Source organism: Pteropus medius, unplaced genomic scaffold (genome assembly GCF_902729225.1).
Source record: "Pteropus medius unplaced genomic scaffold, Ma_sr-lr_union100, whole genome shotgun sequence".
NCBI lineage: Eukaryota > Metazoa > Chordata > Mammalia > Chiroptera > Pteropodidae > Pteropus > Pteropus medius.
Window position 1 is genome coordinate 694,108 of NW_024350324.1, and position 14,854 is coordinate 708,961.

The window sequence follows — 14,854 nt, forward strand, 5'->3', positions numbered from 1 at the left end:
AGAGAGCGCGGCAGCGGCGACGGGCGGGGAGCGGCGCCCCCACTGACCTCGCACCTGCTGCTCCAGGTTCAGGATGACCGACACGGCCTGGTGCAGGATGAGCAGTTTGGTCTGGGGCTTCTCACTGTTGAGGTGCAGCTGGCACATGCGCCCCAGCTCCTTAAAAGCCTCATTGATGTCTCGGACCCGCAGCCGCTCCCGCGCGTTATTGGCCACCCGGCGCTCCTTCTCCCGCTCGGCCTTCTGCTCTGGGGGGAGAAGGTCGTCCTGGTCCTCGTCCGGGCTACGGGGCCGGGCCAGAGGGAGACAGTGAGGCGGGGGCGGGCGCCGGCCCGCCGGGTGCCTCGCGCTGCGGGCGCCGTGCGTGTGCGCGTGCGTCGTGCGTGTGCGCGTGCGTGCGTGCGTGCGTCCTGCCGGGCGGGGCGGGGCCGAGGAGGGGCGGGCACCTGGTCCGGGTCCGCGGCGGCTTCAGCTCCTTCTTTTCTTCCTCCGAGGTGTCGGCCACCGACGCGTTCTCCTCGTCCTCCTTCTCCTCCCGCTTGATCTCGCCGGCGCCCGAGCGCCCGAGCCCTGCGACAGGCCGGGCGTTAGGGGTGGCCGCGCCCGGGGCCACGCTGCGACCTGTCCTGGGAGCGTCTTGTGCTGGCGCGAGCCCTCCCGGGGTGGCCAGGCCTCCGTTGGCGGGAGGGGCAGGGGCCGCTCGCGAAGGAGAGAGGCCCACACCCAGATCTGCGGCCTAACCGAGAGCCCCCGATCGCCAGGACACTGCTGAGACCAGACGACAGGCGGCACTACAAACCGAGCGCGGCTGGGTCCCCACAGCACATCAAGAACCGTGACGAGTCACTAAGGAAAGGGCAGGTGGCCCACAGGGGAACAGGCGGCACCGAGCACCCGCGTCTCGGGCCTGCACGGGCGCACGGAGCTGCAGGAGCGCGTCCCCAAGTTAGGGATGTACGGACGTGGACCAACGGGAGTCCTTCCCAGCCGCCAAGCCGGCGTTCGAGAGGCCTAGTGTCCTCCGTGCTGCGTGCGTCGCCAAGGGGGGACGCAGCGCCAGTGGCGGGCTGGCACTGCACTGGGAAACGGCCGGGCATGATCTGGGACCCGTGGGCACTGAGCGGGCCGGACAGTCCACAACTTGGAGCCACAGCAGAGCAACCCCAAACGTGCGCACCAGGTGACAGGTTCCATAACATTCCGCAAAGCACCCGAGGAAAGCAGAGTGGGAAGCAACCTAACGTCCCAGGTCAGGCCTGGGACCGTCCTCAGTCACCTGCAGTGCAGAGGACCTCACACCTAACGTGAACAAGCAGAAAGACACAGATAAACGTCGGCAGCAGTCAACAAAATCCAAAAACTACGTAAATAAACCACGGCTGCAGAAGTCACGGCTGCGCCGACTCACCACACGGAGTTGGCAAACGTCCCCCAGAAACAGCCCAGGGCTCGTCGGTGGGGACAGCATGGGCAGGATGTGAGAGGGGGGAGGGGCTGTGGACATCCCACCAGGTCTGGGGGGGTGCGTCCTGGGCAGCAGGGCGGGGCTGAACAGCATCCCTGGCCCCGCCCCTTCAACACAACCACAGAGGTCCCAAGATGCGGCCTGGTACCACCTGGCTGAGATTGAGTATGGAGTGATAAAGTTAAAAAACACAAAAGTACTGACTTTCTTCTAAAAGTCAAACTGGCTTTGGGGATGCAGGATGGGAGGGTCCCCAGGCAGCCATGAGAGCGCCGGCCTTAATGTGGGTCGCACAGTAGCTTCCCAGGGGTCTCAGTACGTGAGCCTTGTCAGGTACCCACATTGCACTGATGATGGGGTGGGGTGAGTGTAGGGTGCGCTCGGCCACTGCCTGGTGGGGAGTCCCTGAACCCTCTGGACCTTGGTCTCCCCTGCTGGAGCACGGCAGGCACTAACCGACCCTGGGACGGGCCACGATGAGAACCGAGTCCCTCAGGGAGCACATGAGCCCTGTCGTGTGCCCGCCTTCCCCTCCGACAAGCTCTGACAAGTGGACAGCTGCCCTGCCCACCAAGGACCTCCTGTCACCAGGCCCAGCACCTTCAAACAGCCGTCACCGCCTCTATCCTGAAGGAAAACCCTCCACCACATGCCCTCCTGCTCCCTGGACCGTAATGCCCCAGCCCTCCAACGACGCTGTCCCTGCCCGACCCCTCTGACCCCGCCCACATCTGCAAGTCCTGTGGACTCTGCCTTCAGCACACCCAAGGCCCACCCACTGCACCTCGGCTGGCCCCCGCAGCCCTCCTGGACCAGAGCAGTTGTCCCCAAGGTCCCTGGCCATCGTCCTATCTTCCCTGCAGCAACCACCAGAGGGCGCCTGCGAGTACATGGGCCAGTCTGAGTCTCACCTGCACAGCCCGTCCTCCCCAGAGCCACTGGGGGCGCCAAGGAGCGCCCCAGTCAGGTTCTGTCCCGCCTCTGCCCCTAGCCCTCCAGGCAAAAGCCCAAGCCCCTTGCACCCTCGAGGCCCTGCATGACCTGCCCTGTCCCCTCTGCCCTCACCTCCCTCTGCCTCAGTTCAGTTTGTTCCAGCCGCACCAGGCAGACCTGCCCCAGAGCCTTTGCACGGGCCCCCCAGCAGTGGCTCTGCTCCCACCGCCTCGCCACCCCCACCTTTTCAACCACGCTTCCCCTGCAGCCCTGTCCTCACTTCCTCTTGCACACCTGTTCCCCCTGGGGGGGCTTCACCTACCAGATTCCATCTCATTTCCCAAAGCTAGAAAAGCACCAGGAACACCCTGGCACTGAATCCATGCCTGCTGGGTGAGCTCAGGTCACCACACGGTGGGACGAGTGGACGAAAAGCCAGAGACCCCAACGGCTGCCGGCCTCTCCGGGACTCCAGGTGCCTCTCAGGGTGACCCCCTGTGTGGGATCCGGGACACCCGCCCACAGGGCTCCCAGATCAGGCTGTGACGGCCTCGACTGCAGGTGGGGAATGCCACAGGCCCTGGCTGGCCACCCTCAGTCCCCAAGGGTCCCACACCCCGTCACCCCCATTTTCCAGAGGAAGAACACTCAGAAGGGAGTGGCACGCTGTGGCTGGGCCCCACAGGAGAAGCCCGGGCACAGGTGACGCCAGCTGAGGTGCTGCCACCCCGCCCAGGCACGACACCGAGACTTACCGCTGTAGGAATCGGGCGGCCGCGAGAGATCAGGGAGGACGCTGGGCTGGCCGGGGAGGGCCACGTGGCCGTGCAGGAGGCTGCCGCTGCCCGCAAGGCTGTCCTCCGAGTGGCTGCCCCCAACCTGTGGACCGGGGGCAGGCTGTCAGGGCCGGCCCAGCCTCCTCCCCTCGCCGCCCCCTCCCCTGCCCCTGCCCAGCACGCACCAGGCCGTCGTGCCGCCCGCCCAGCGGCATGACAGGGCTGGCGAAACTGGAGGCCAGCGTCCCGTGGCTGGGCAGCAGCCCATGCACGTCGCCTGCAGTGCCCACGGCGTGGCTGCGCAGCACGTGGATGGCCTCGTCCAGGTGGTCCTCCATCTTGTTCTGCTGTGCGGGCAGGGGACGAGGGTGAGGGGCTGGGCCGCTGGGACTCTGCCCAGCCCCAGTGGCCCCGCACTGGCCACAGAGCCACGTGGGGTGCACTGGACCCCATTCCCAACAAACAGGCTGCTGGCTCTGTTCTCGTGGAAGGTGCGTCTGCCCTACCGCAGCTCTACGGCTCTGTGATGACGCCCAATGCCAAAGCCACATGAAACGTGGGCACAGCAGACATGCTGAGCTGCCCCACAGGCCACACGCCCTCTGCCCTGTCCATACACCCTCCCCAGCCATGCAGGAAGCTCACCAGGCTGTGGAGACCCCCGTCGTAGCTGGGCGATAAGGCACCAGGGGCTCCTGCTCGGGGCCACTGTGATGTCCCTGGAAAGGATAGGAGATTTGAGTGGGGGCCCCTGGAGCAGCCTGACCTGCAGGCGGGGGAGGGGCTCGGAAGCGGCGGTGCTCAGCGGCCTGTGGCACGCGGGCTGGCCACACGGGGGCGCCCACACGCAGGGAGCTGCAGGCCTGAGCCAGCCAGGTCACGTGGGGGCACATCTCCCAGCCTCTTCCCCACCCCACAGGGACGGGGGCTCAGGGGTGCCCAGTGGGCGCCCTAGAGGCCGGCTCCCCCAATCCTGACGCATCTGCCAGAACCCAGAGAAGCGCTTAGCCATGGGGAGCTCCACGCAGGCCTTCCCGAAAACTCTGCTCGGCCCTCGCCCTTGGCTGACCCCCAGGAACCTCCTTGCGGGGCACGGGAAGGTCCAGCGCCCTTGGCAGAGACAGCACGAAGCACACAACCAGTGCTTAACTAACGTCTGTGGGGTGTTCACACACCAACACGTGAATGGTTTGGGGTCCCAGCAGGAGCCTGCTTTAGCTCCGGCGCCCCTCCCTGGCCTCACTGGGTCCCCTCTGCCCCTCACCCGCACACAGCACGACTGCTGGGTCCTGCCTCCCAGCCCTGGCCCACACTGAGGCTGAAACCCTGGCTGAGAGACTGACCCCTCCAGGAAGACTTCCAGAGAGCCCACAGAAACACAAACTCCAAGGCAGACGGTGCATCCAGCTCCCCGACCTGGTGCAGCTGCCTCCTCCCTGCCCGCCCCAGGCTAGAGGCCCTGGACACAGCCCCCCGCCCCGGCGCCCGCCCTGGCACAGACCTGCCAGGCCCTGTGGGGAGCCCACGGGGGTCGAGGGGCTGGAGGAGAAGTTATTGCTCGAGTGATCCGGGGAGTAGATCTGCGACGGGAACGAGAAGAGACAGGGCCACCGGGCGGCCTCTCAGGGGCTGGCCTCTCGGTCGCCAGCCCGGCCACCCCTCCACATCCCCATCCACGCCGAGCCTCACCGAGGCCAGTGCCTTCCCTAGGGCGTCCCCAGAACTGCCGGCCGTGGTCCCTCGGGAGCCTGTGGATGGACAGGTGAGCCAGCCTGGTGGTGTGGCTCTCCCGGCGCCGAGGCTGGGCTCGGATGCCCGAGCAGGCAGGCGGCCCCCTCACGCTCAGCCCCCAGTACGGTGGCCCGGCCCGGCCCTGGGCGGCCCCTGGCTTGGGCCTGGCTTTTGCCTGATGTTCGCCACCCACCTCCACAGAAGGTCTGGGGACAGGCCGGCCACGAGACCTGGGGTCAGCAATTCCCTGAACCTCACCTTCCCGGATATAAAGTAGGGGACCCATTCCCCGCAAACCCATTTTAAGACACCTGTGATGGAGCAGGGCAGAGCGGGCCGGGGGACCGGGGCGGGGGGTGCATTAACAAGGCTGCGCCCAGCCAGGTAGGGGCATACCCATGAGGCTGTCGGCCCCGCTGACGGGGGGTGTGTGGCCAGTGACGCTGCCGTAGGTGGCTGGGGGGGCCGGGAAGGAGGACGCGGCCGGGAGCCCCCCGTTCACGTCCGAGCCGTGCAGCTGGAAGCCCTGCAGTGGGAGGTAACCAGGGTTCAGATGCGCGCTGCCCACGGGCGCCCCCACCCTGTGCCGCCCCGGGACCTACCATGCGCTCGTGCTGGTGCAGGCCGCTGAACCCGCCGCTGGCGCCGCCCACGGAGCTGCCGCTGCCCGCGGGGAGGGGCAGGGGGGACGAGCCCCCACCCAGCACGGGCCCAAAGCCGGTCTGGCCAGTGGGGCTCCAGAGCTCAGCTGAGGGGTGCAGGCTGCCATCTGCTGAGGGGGGAACAGTGAGTGGAAGGGCAGGGGGACCCGGGCACTGTCCCAGCCGTTTGGGGCGCGTCCCCACACACCTGCCATGTAGAAGGGGGCTGAGTAGACGCTGCTGGGGGTCTTTGCAGAAGGATAGGGGGCAGCGTCCCTGCTGAAGTCGTCACCTGAGCTGGGAGAGTACACCTGTGGGCAGGCAGGTGAGCACGGTCAGGCAGGAGGGGCCAGGAGGAGCCAGACTAACCTACCCTCGACCCTCTGCCAGCTCATGCCAAGTCCCACCCTCCCGCTGGAAAGCCGTCTACCCCCCAAGCCACTTTCCACCTGCCCAGAATCCCTTTCCCTCCTGAATCCAGCAAACTCCTATGGACCCCTCGAAGCCCAGTGTGACGCCCCGGCCCTAACCGCACAGACCCAGGGGCCTTGGAGGAAGGGCCCTGGGCCGACCTTCCACGTGCCCTACTCCGGGTCGGGGACACAAAGAGCTCCTGGGACCAGTGCCAACTCCGACTGGCTGGCACTGCCGGGAGCTGAGGGGTGGGTCTGGGGGACGTGCTGGGACCGGCTGGTCACGTCTGTCTCAGCGCTAGAGCACGCGATGTGCGTGCCAGTGGGATGGGGTGGGCCCAGGGCGCTGTGGGCTCCGGGAAACAGGTAGGGGTTCAGGTGAGGAGAATGGGGTGTGGACACCACCGTAAACTACACCAAGAACTGAATTTTAAGACCGTTGGAGCCTGACCGCACCTCTAACGCAAACCCCGAGCCTGGCGTGGCCGGGGCCAGCCTGCAGGACTCTGCCCGCCCCGTGGGCCCGGGGGTCCTGGAGGCTGGCGTGGGAGCCAGGAGGAGCAAACAGGCAAACTGCCTTTCCCCATGAGTAAACCAAGGATGCTGCTGGGCCTGGCACCCGGCCGACCTCCAGGCAGCAGGTTAGGGACACAGGGTGGCTGAACCCGGGTGGACAGGGCGGGGGCCGTCTGAACTGGTCCCCAGGGCGCCCCTGCCTGCTCCCACTCCCGAGCCCCGACCCACACCCCTTCTAAAGCACCACAGGACTCGACTGTCTCAAAGCGGGAGGGGTGGAACTGCACCCCAGGAGGGGCCCCCTCGACTCCCTAGAGCCAGTTTCCGATCAGACCGAGGCCGTGGGCAGCAGTCGGCCGCCTGGCCAGTCCAGCTGGGGGTTTGGCCCAGGGCCCGGAGGCACTGCCACACTCAGGAGGCCACGTGTTCCTGGTGGTGGCAGCATGGCAGCCCAGTGGCCCCACGACGCGCTGTGCGGTCTGCGGAGGCGGGGGGGCGCCCCCAGCCTGGAGAGCATGGCAGACACGCCCCACAACTCACCGAGGACGGGAGACCTGGCGGCACCTTCCGGACCTTCTTGGGCTGCGTGTCTGTTAGGACGAGGGGAGTGAGCCACCGCTGTCCAGCCCGACTGCCCCCCCACCCAGCCACGGGACGCTCACAGCCTGGGGTCACGGCCATCACTGGGGGTCAGGGAGAGAACTCTGTGCCTTGGACAGGAAGCCCTCGAACTTCCCTCTCAGTAAAACTGGTACACGAGGGCTCAGTCCCCGTTCAGGAATGGTGGCATCCGCGGGGGAGGGAAAGGCACTCGAGGTGGCCCCCGCTCCAAAGCCCCCGCTACCCCCTGCCCCACCCGTCCTCACTCAGACCCGACTCGCACGGCTGCTTCCGCCGGCCCCGCAGATGGCAGCCGCGATGCACAGCGGGGAGGCCCGGGGGGAACCCAGGCACCACCGCCTCCCGGTCCTGGCCTGATCGGAACCTGGGGTCCTGCTCTCGGGCCATCGTGAACCCCAGCCCTCACGTATGGGGGGGGGCCTCTGCTGTCTAAGACGGCCCCATCGCATGCTGCCGCAGCGCCAGCTCATGTCCCTGAGCACGAAGGCCAGGCTGTGGCGATCCCCGCTGGACCAGCTACGTTCAGCCACGGCACTGCCGCGGGTTCTGCGGTAATGAACCCACGTACGTGGAACGAGGCGTCTGCACGGGGACACGCCTGACACACGGCACGTGTCGATGGGGTGTGACGGAAGCCATGGCTCCCCAGAAACAGGGGTCAGTGCTGCAAAGGCTCGAAGGGGCAGGACCGCTACGGTGCTGGGTGGGGGCTGTGCCCGTCCCGGCTCCCCGGCCAGCCAGGCCCGGGGGCGCAGCATAGCCCGGCCCCCCCGCTCACCCAGGCTGCTGCCCGCGGCCCCCCGCTCACCTAGGCTGCTGTCCGCGGCTCTCCGCCGGGCGTGGGGGTAGGCGTAATACTGTGCCCCGCCCTTGACACCTGAGGGGGCCAGCTCGCTGGGCAGGAAGCCGGCCTGGGGAGGGAGCGAGAGGAGGTCATCGCCAGGGGCCGGCATCCAGCCCCTGGCTGGCTGAGAAATAACAGTGCCCGTACTGGGGACGTTTCTCTCCCGACACCTATTACCAGTGGACCGTACGCTGCAGCATCACTCATGAGAAAAACCGCTGTCAGCAGCATGGAGAGGCACCTGTCCCAGGATACGGAACGTGCGAGCACGTGCGTCTCGTCTGGGGTGCCCTGAAAGCTGCTGGTTTGAGTTTGAGCGCGTCTTTGCTTTTTAAGATACACGTTTCACTTTACGTTGTTCACAAAGAGCTTTCTTCCCGTGGGAGTACGAGTGACTGGGGTCCCAGGCCCCACGAGGGGCTGTTCTACCCTCGTCTTCCACATCCGCAAAATGGGCACGTCAGCGTGGGGCGTGCCAGGGACCAATGGGGGCCCCGGGAGCTTTGGCCGTGGCACACGGCCTGGAACCGCTCAGTGCTCAGCAGGCTCACGGAGCACAGGTGGCGTCACCCAGATGAGGTCTGGCCTCACCTGTGATGCAGGGCCGTGGGAGGGGACCGGAATGAACCCCTTGGGCGTGGGTACGGAGGGCACCTGGGGGCCAGCAGAGGAGGCCACGGGGACCACGGTGGCCCTGCAGTGCCCCGTCCGCCTCACGACAGGGGCCAGAGTCACGCCACGCTGGGGGCCGTGGGGCGGGGCTGCACAACAGCCGGGCTGGCCTCCCTCTGCCTGGCTGCACTGACCCTCCCAGCAGTGTGCGGCGGCCTCCAGGTTGGGAGGCATGGACTCCCCCGTCCCTGGCCCCCGTCCACTCCTGGCCAGCTTCAGCTGCTGCCGGAGAAGGGACGCGTACACAGCTCAACCAGGAGGCTTCCGCAGATCAGGGAACCCCTGCACCCCATTCACAATTTTAAAAAGGGCAGGGAGGGAAATGGCAGAATGGTGACTGCAGCCCTCGTGGGCCACCCCCACCCCGTTCTCTGCGCTCTGCAGACTGCTGGGCGCCGACACCCGCCACGCCCCCGCCGCAGACAAGGCCTCACCTGGGTCAAACCGCCAACCCCCGAGTCTCTGCCGAAGGCGGTGTACGCGCTCCGCTCGCCGCCCTTGCCTGGAGGAGAGGAAAGGGTCACTGGGCGCCGACCCTGTGAGGACACGTCCTGGCGCCTGGCATGCGCCCACACTGCAGCGCCCGTGGGTGCACCACCGGGAGCGGCGCAGAGGCCTGTGGACAAGCGGGCTCCATCCACCCCACCAGATGCCAACCCGACAGCCCGCGGGGGCACAGCACCGAGCTCAGCCCCAACGCCCTCCCCAAGTCTCCTCCGTCCGAGGATGTTCAGTGTCGCCTCCCCAGGGTGCCAGGCTCTCAGGGACGGCCCGGGGAAGGGGCTGGAGGCTGCGAGGCTCAGGGCCCGGGCCGGCCCCAGCCAGCGGTGAGCTCGCGAAGTGGCACGATGTCCGTGCGGAGCTGAGTCCAGTGACTCGGTGAGAGGGGCACCCGAGTGCTGTGGCAGGCAGAGCCCGCGGCTGTGTGGACGGGTCACCGCTGCAGACGCCTGGATCCAGCCCGGCCTGAAGCAGGAACCCGGGGCCCATCAGAGGCCAAGCCACCGAGTCCGGCTCTGGCTCAGGCTGGGCGGGAACCTCAGGAAAAGCGAGGAAGCAGGACCCCATTGACTACGCTGAGTCGTTCCAAGACGGTGGGAAAATACCGTGTTTTCCTTATTTTAAAAGCACTGCGTTCCCATTACACCCCCAAAGCGAACGCTGCTGGGGGTGGGGAGAGAGCCCCCACAGGGAATGGACAAACCAAGGCCGGGAGGCTGGAGGGGACTGGCCCCCCTCCAGTGAGTGACCGGGGGTGACGCCAACGCTTCCTTCCTCCCACGCGGGTGGATGTGGGGGCGAAGCTGGCCCGGGCTCCGGGCTCCGCCTGGGGAAGCAGCTCCCCCCCACCCCCGCCCAGGCAGACCGCCAGCCTTGCCCACAAGGCAGGGGCCACGGTCCAGGGCCCATGTCGGGGGCTTCACCTGGGCACTGACCCTCACATAGGGGCACGAGGACGAACAGCAGAGAATGAGACCGCCAGGCTCTGGCGGGGAGCCAGATGGGCCCTGGCCGGTGGCCACCAGCCCCCTAGCCCAGTCACGACTGAGAGGAGGCCCAGGGAGCCCAGTGCCCCCACCCCGCTGGCTCGGCCCGGGCGCCGCCTGCTCTGGGCTCCTCGGCCGCGGGGCGAAGTGGACGAGGCCCGGCGTGGGAACGGCCCTGGCCAGGAAGGCGCGGCGGAGGGGAACAGCTGCAGGTGCAGAGGCCACCCCAGGCCGCGCGGGCCTCACTTCCCGGTCTGGGGAGCGGGAGACTCTGCCGCATAGTGGGCGCTGCCCTGCGCCCCAACCTCCTCCTCCCGGGCCGTCCCTGCCCGTCCAGCCCTAGTAGGCAGCCAGCCCTGGGCCCAGCAAGGGACACGTGACCTGTAGGGTCCGGTAGGTGCTGTCCTCTCAGGGTTCAGCTACCGGACTCAGTTTCTCCCTCCGGTCAGTCCCGCCCAGGGGTCCCACAGTCCCCACGCCTGCTCCCCCAGCAGCTGCCTCAGCCTAAACACCACTAACGGCGACGCCCCTACGAGCCACTCTGCCCGTCTCTCAAGTGCAGGGCCACCCAGGCTCTGGGGTGAGAGCGGCCATCCCCCACCCACGCCCCAGACACACCGTGTTGTCACCCGGGGGCCCCCAGGCCCTGCCCACCACAGAGCCCTGCTGAGCCTGTGCCCACCCGTGAGACAGGGGTGCAGGCCTCACTCCTGCTGCACACAGGGTCTGCAGGCAGCCATGCCCACGGGCAGGGAAACTGAGGCTCAAGGGACGGCCTCGCCAGGGCCTGGTGGTGGGTGTGGGGCTCGGCCTGCTGGGGGCTGGTTCTCATGGTCAGTGGGCTGCAACTGCCACCAAGTCACAGGGTGCCCGAGTCCACCTCCTGCAGGGGACCTGGCCGTGTCCACCGGCACCCTCCAATCCGGTGAACGACCGAAAGCACTGAGCGCACTGCCCACACCCCAGGGACCTGTGTGGGCATGGGGGCCGCGCCCCGCGACACTCACCTCCAAGCCCAGGTCCCAGGAACGGGGACGAAGAGAGGCTGCTGTGGGACTCTCCAGAGTGGGCGCCTTCAACGTAGGTCTGCGGAGACGAGGCGGGGGTGAGGGGTGAGGGCCCCAGGCCCGGGGGGCAGGCAGGCCAGCCAGTGCCCGAGGCAGGTCTCCAGCCCACGGCCCTGGCCCAGAGGCCCTGCGAGCCGGCCAGGCGTCCAACTTCCCCAAGCCTCCGATTCGCCCCCGCCCCCCCCGGGGAAGGGAAACGCAGGGTCGCGGGCCACGCAGGGCTGCTCACCCGGCCAGGGTCGAAGGAGGGGCTGTTTTGGTCCGCGGGGCCCCAGGAGCCTGAGCCGGGCCGCTCCGCCAGACCTGCGGGGGAGAGCGCGCGTCACCTCACCCCGCCCAGCCACAAACCTGCGCCGTCCTCATGCTCGGCCCCTTGACAGCATCTGGGCCCCTCCGCACTGATGCCGCCGCCACTGGAGTGGCACAGACAGCCTGGCACGACTTCCAGGTCTACGGCTCAAACAACCCCGCCGGCTGCCATGCCGGCCACCTCCTGCCTGTCTACCCGAGCCTTGCCCCCCACGCCCGCCCAGGCAGCCCCGGCCCCCGCCAGCCAGGTCCCGACCACATGGCCGTCTGTGCTAGGCGGTGTCCCTGACCTGGGAGGCTGGCTCACGAGGGCCCCGGCAACCGGCGATGAGCAGTCAGCTCTAATTTCGGGGACGTGAGCGACCCCTCCGCGCCCGGCCCTGCCCATTTGGGATGCGGCACTGTCCCTTTGTTGAAACGAAGGCAGCAGCCGACAGTGACTACCTACCAGGCGCAAGCTGGTGGCCCTTCCAAGCTGGAACCCAAGTCCAGTCAGGCCAAACCAGGACCCCTGCCACCTGCCTGCAGGGCTGGGAGGCCAGAGGCTGACATGTGGCTGGGTTACCCAGAGTGAGCAGAGGACCTGGTCTCTAGGGTCGAGGGGAAGGGCCTGGGGCCCCTCACCCCCCCAACACACTCTCCCAGGCACCAGGCACAACCCGTGACTCGGAACCCTCCTGCGGGGTGTGCAGCCTGTGCCTGCAGCCCTCCTGCCAGAGGCCACAGAGCAGGCGGCCGGGGGGCGCACAGGGGAGCAGCCCCAGCCCCGCCCCCCGTGCCTCACTCTCCCCTCTGTAAACACGGTTATTAACAGGTCCCACTTGGCAGAACTGGGGCTGTCCAGGGCCGACTCTGAGCCCAAAGGCTCCCCAAGCCGGGCTGAGGGCGGAGGGGACACAGGGTGGAGGGAACAGCCGGACCGGCACGAACCGCTGTCATGCACCCGCAGACCCCACACGCTGGCGGCCCTCCCATCCCGCACCCTGCCTCCCGCCCTCCCCTGCTGGGCTGCACCAGAAGCTTCCTTCACGTTGCACCCTTCTATTCTGGTGCCTTTGTGTTAATCGTTCCCCCCAGAGAATTGGTGTTTAATTGCTGTCTAATTTGCATAATTGTGCATATTAATCTCCTAGCCTGATGAATATTCATACATCTCATTTAGATTTTGTTTTCTAATCAAAAATTTCCAGTGTGATTACGGTGGGGGGCTGGAGGGTTGCCTTGGTGGCTGGGGGACCTGACGGGGGGCTCCTGTGTTCTCCAGGAATCCATCTGGCATTTGCTGCCAGGTTTAGGGTGCCTGTACCCCAAGATCTTGGATCCTCGCTTGGTCTTCTAGGAAGAGAGCTACCGGTGAGGCGAGGGTGACCTTGGGCAAAGTGCCAGCCCCCGCAGAGCCAGTTTTCCCGTGCACGCCTGCCTGACGTCTCCCCACCTGGAGCAGCGCCCCGCACCTGAGGGCTGGCCAGGGGTGAGGGCCACTCGCAGACCCAGGGACTCCTGCCCCTAACCGGCCCCAAGTTCCAGCAGAGGCAACTGGGTGGTGCTCTTCCCTTGTTGGAAAGTACCCGTCACCCAGCCCCGATTCCCCTGCTGGAAAAGACAAAAATAGGGATAGCCCCGCACCCACCACTCCAATTAATAGTTATTAACCCCCCCACTGATTAATTATGCATTTTAATAACCTGGCCATGAATATTCATAACGCATCCCTTGTTCATGTTCTAATTAAAAAGTACTAATAGAATAAGACGTTGCTGTCACTGTGTGATTTTTTTCACGATTTCTCTTTTCCTAAATGCTGGAGGTGGAGGGCTGGCGGGGGGTGCCCGGGATAAATCTTCCCGCGCCCATCCGGCCCGGCTGCCTTGGTGACAGGGAGCTGTGGGAGCCATGGACTGGGGGGCGGGGGGGGCCGGGGCGCTGCCCATGCCCAGTGCTTTAGTTCCCGCTCCAGTTGGTTGGGGGTGACGAAGCCGCCTACCCACCCAGGCTGCTGCGAGGGTGACAAGGACCACTGCAGAGCAGGTGGCCCAGTGGGCACCCGGCCAGGCTACCTCACCACGTGACTGAGGGCTGGCCCTTGCCTGATGAACTGGGGCGGGGGGCTCTGAAAGGCCCCCAGGAGACACTGGCTGGGGCTGAGGGGCCCTTGTCCTGAGCTGAATTTCTCGAGGACAGGGTCAAACCACAGCCGCCGGGACGAGAGCCAGCGCTCCCTGCTTTGTAAAGTTCTTTCCCACGGCCACGCCCCTCAGCCCATACAATGTCCCTTAATCCACAGAGGCTTCAGCTGCTTTCCAGCAGGCCGGAGGAGCCTTGGAGAAAAGTCAGCTGACCCTGGTGTGGGGTGAGTGTCCCAGGGAGCCAAGCTGGCTCTGTCTGAAGCAACCAACTGTCGGAATTCGATTCTGACTCCGTGTGGGACAGGTAAACCTGAGGTGATTAAGTTCCCACTAGGCCTGCCCGATAAAACTAGGCAGGCTTCAGCCCAGCCTGGGACACCATCCTGACCCAGCTCTGTAAGGGGCCCCTGCCAGCAGACCCAGCCCCACCCCTCCCTTCCTCACCACACACGAAAGCTCTTACGGCGGCCTCTGGTGCAGACCCACAGCCTGGGACGAGCCACCCCTCTGCGGCAGTGTCCCGGGGTTCTCACCACACTCCACCCCAGCAAACAAGTCCAATGGAGCTTCAGGGAGTAATCGGACCTCCCCTCCCCACCCTCCCCTCCAACACACAGCGGACTCCCGCCCCGTCCAGCTCTGCCTGGTGGTCCCCGCATCTGTATGCGGGTCACCTCCCAACCCCAGATCCTCTGCGTGACCCCAGTGCTGCCTGCACAGGACCGACGCCCTCAAACCGCCTCCACGTTTATTTTCCACGTCTTTGTCGCAGCCACAAGTACCTTAACCTGCCTCTGACGATCCCAACATCTGTCTCTGTTCCGCAGGCAGCCACACGCGGCTGCTAAAAACTTCAACCCCGCGTGATTTTAACGAATGCAAATTCAGATCGTCCTGTGTGGGTAGTGGCTGCAGTGCTGGACAACGTAGGCCCAAGAGATAACAACTAAGTAACAGAAATAACCGCCGTGGACCTCGGTCACCCCAAGACAAACTAACAGCGCCCGGAGCAGCTGCTCGGCCGACCGCTCCATGATGGCTCGCCACCCAGGGGCTGATGCACCCCCAGCCTGCCAGCTCTCCCCCAGCTTTTCCCTTAAAACTAAAACCCCCAAGACACCAGACGGTGGCTGTTGGGCCGCCCAGCCCAGGTCGGGTCCTGCGGCACCTAAGCTCTCACGGGCGGGGGGCGGGGAGCGTGAGACTGATCCCAGTGTGAGTTGGGGGGCGGCCCTCCACTGGAGGAGTGTCTC

The 14,854-nt window shown here is 66.4% G+C and overlaps 2 protein-coding genes across 12 annotated transcripts in view; one reads left to right on the top strand and one right to left on the bottom strand.

Moving 5' to 3' along the window:
- LOC120583711 (uncharacterized) overlaps positions 1-12,931 on the top strand; it is a 21,239-nt gene extending 8,308 nt beyond the window's left edge. Inside the window, exon 3 of one of the 2 annotated variants that reach the window (XM_039839118.1) lies at positions 12,815-12,931. In XM_039839118.1, coding sequence (XP_039695052.1) covers positions 12,815-12,843 — 29 coding nt within the window. In that variant the 3' untranslated portion in view covers positions 12,844-12,931. Of the gene's footprint in view, positions 1-761; positions 1,411-12,814 lie in introns of those variants that run through there. The other variant, XM_039839119.1, reaches the window with a different exon arrangement.
- TCF3 (transcription factor 3) overlaps positions 1-14,854 on the bottom strand; it is a 33,835-nt gene that overhangs the window by 3,551 nt on the left and 15,430 nt on the right. For 3 of the 10 annotated variants that reach the window (XM_039839110.1, XM_039839108.1, XM_039839112.1), the window contains exons 4-17: positions 11,396-11,469; positions 11,107-11,185; positions 9,047-9,114; positions 7,905-8,007; positions 7,016-7,065; positions 5,755-5,857; positions 5,508-5,677; positions 5,302-5,431; positions 4,864-4,922; positions 4,676-4,754; positions 3,820-3,893; positions 3,360-3,521; positions 3,154-3,277; positions 447-570 (exon numbers count right to left, since the gene is read on the bottom strand). In XM_039839110.1, coding sequence (XP_039695044.1) covers positions 447-570; positions 3,154-3,277; positions 3,360-3,521; positions 3,820-3,893; positions 4,676-4,754; positions 4,864-4,922; positions 5,302-5,431; positions 5,508-5,677; positions 5,755-5,857; positions 7,016-7,065; positions 7,905-8,007; positions 9,047-9,114; positions 11,107-11,185; positions 11,396-11,469 — 1,399 coding nt within the window. Of the gene's footprint in view, positions 1-47; positions 284-446; positions 571-3,153; positions 3,278-3,359; positions 3,522-3,819; positions 3,894-4,675; positions 4,755-4,863; positions 4,923-5,301; positions 5,432-5,507; positions 5,678-5,754; positions 5,858-7,015; positions 7,066-7,904; positions 8,008-9,046; positions 9,115-11,106; positions 11,186-11,395; positions 11,470-14,854 lie in introns of all 10 variants that reach the window. The other 7 variants (XM_039839103.1, XM_039839111.1, XR_005647851.1 and 4 more) reach the window with 6 other exon arrangements.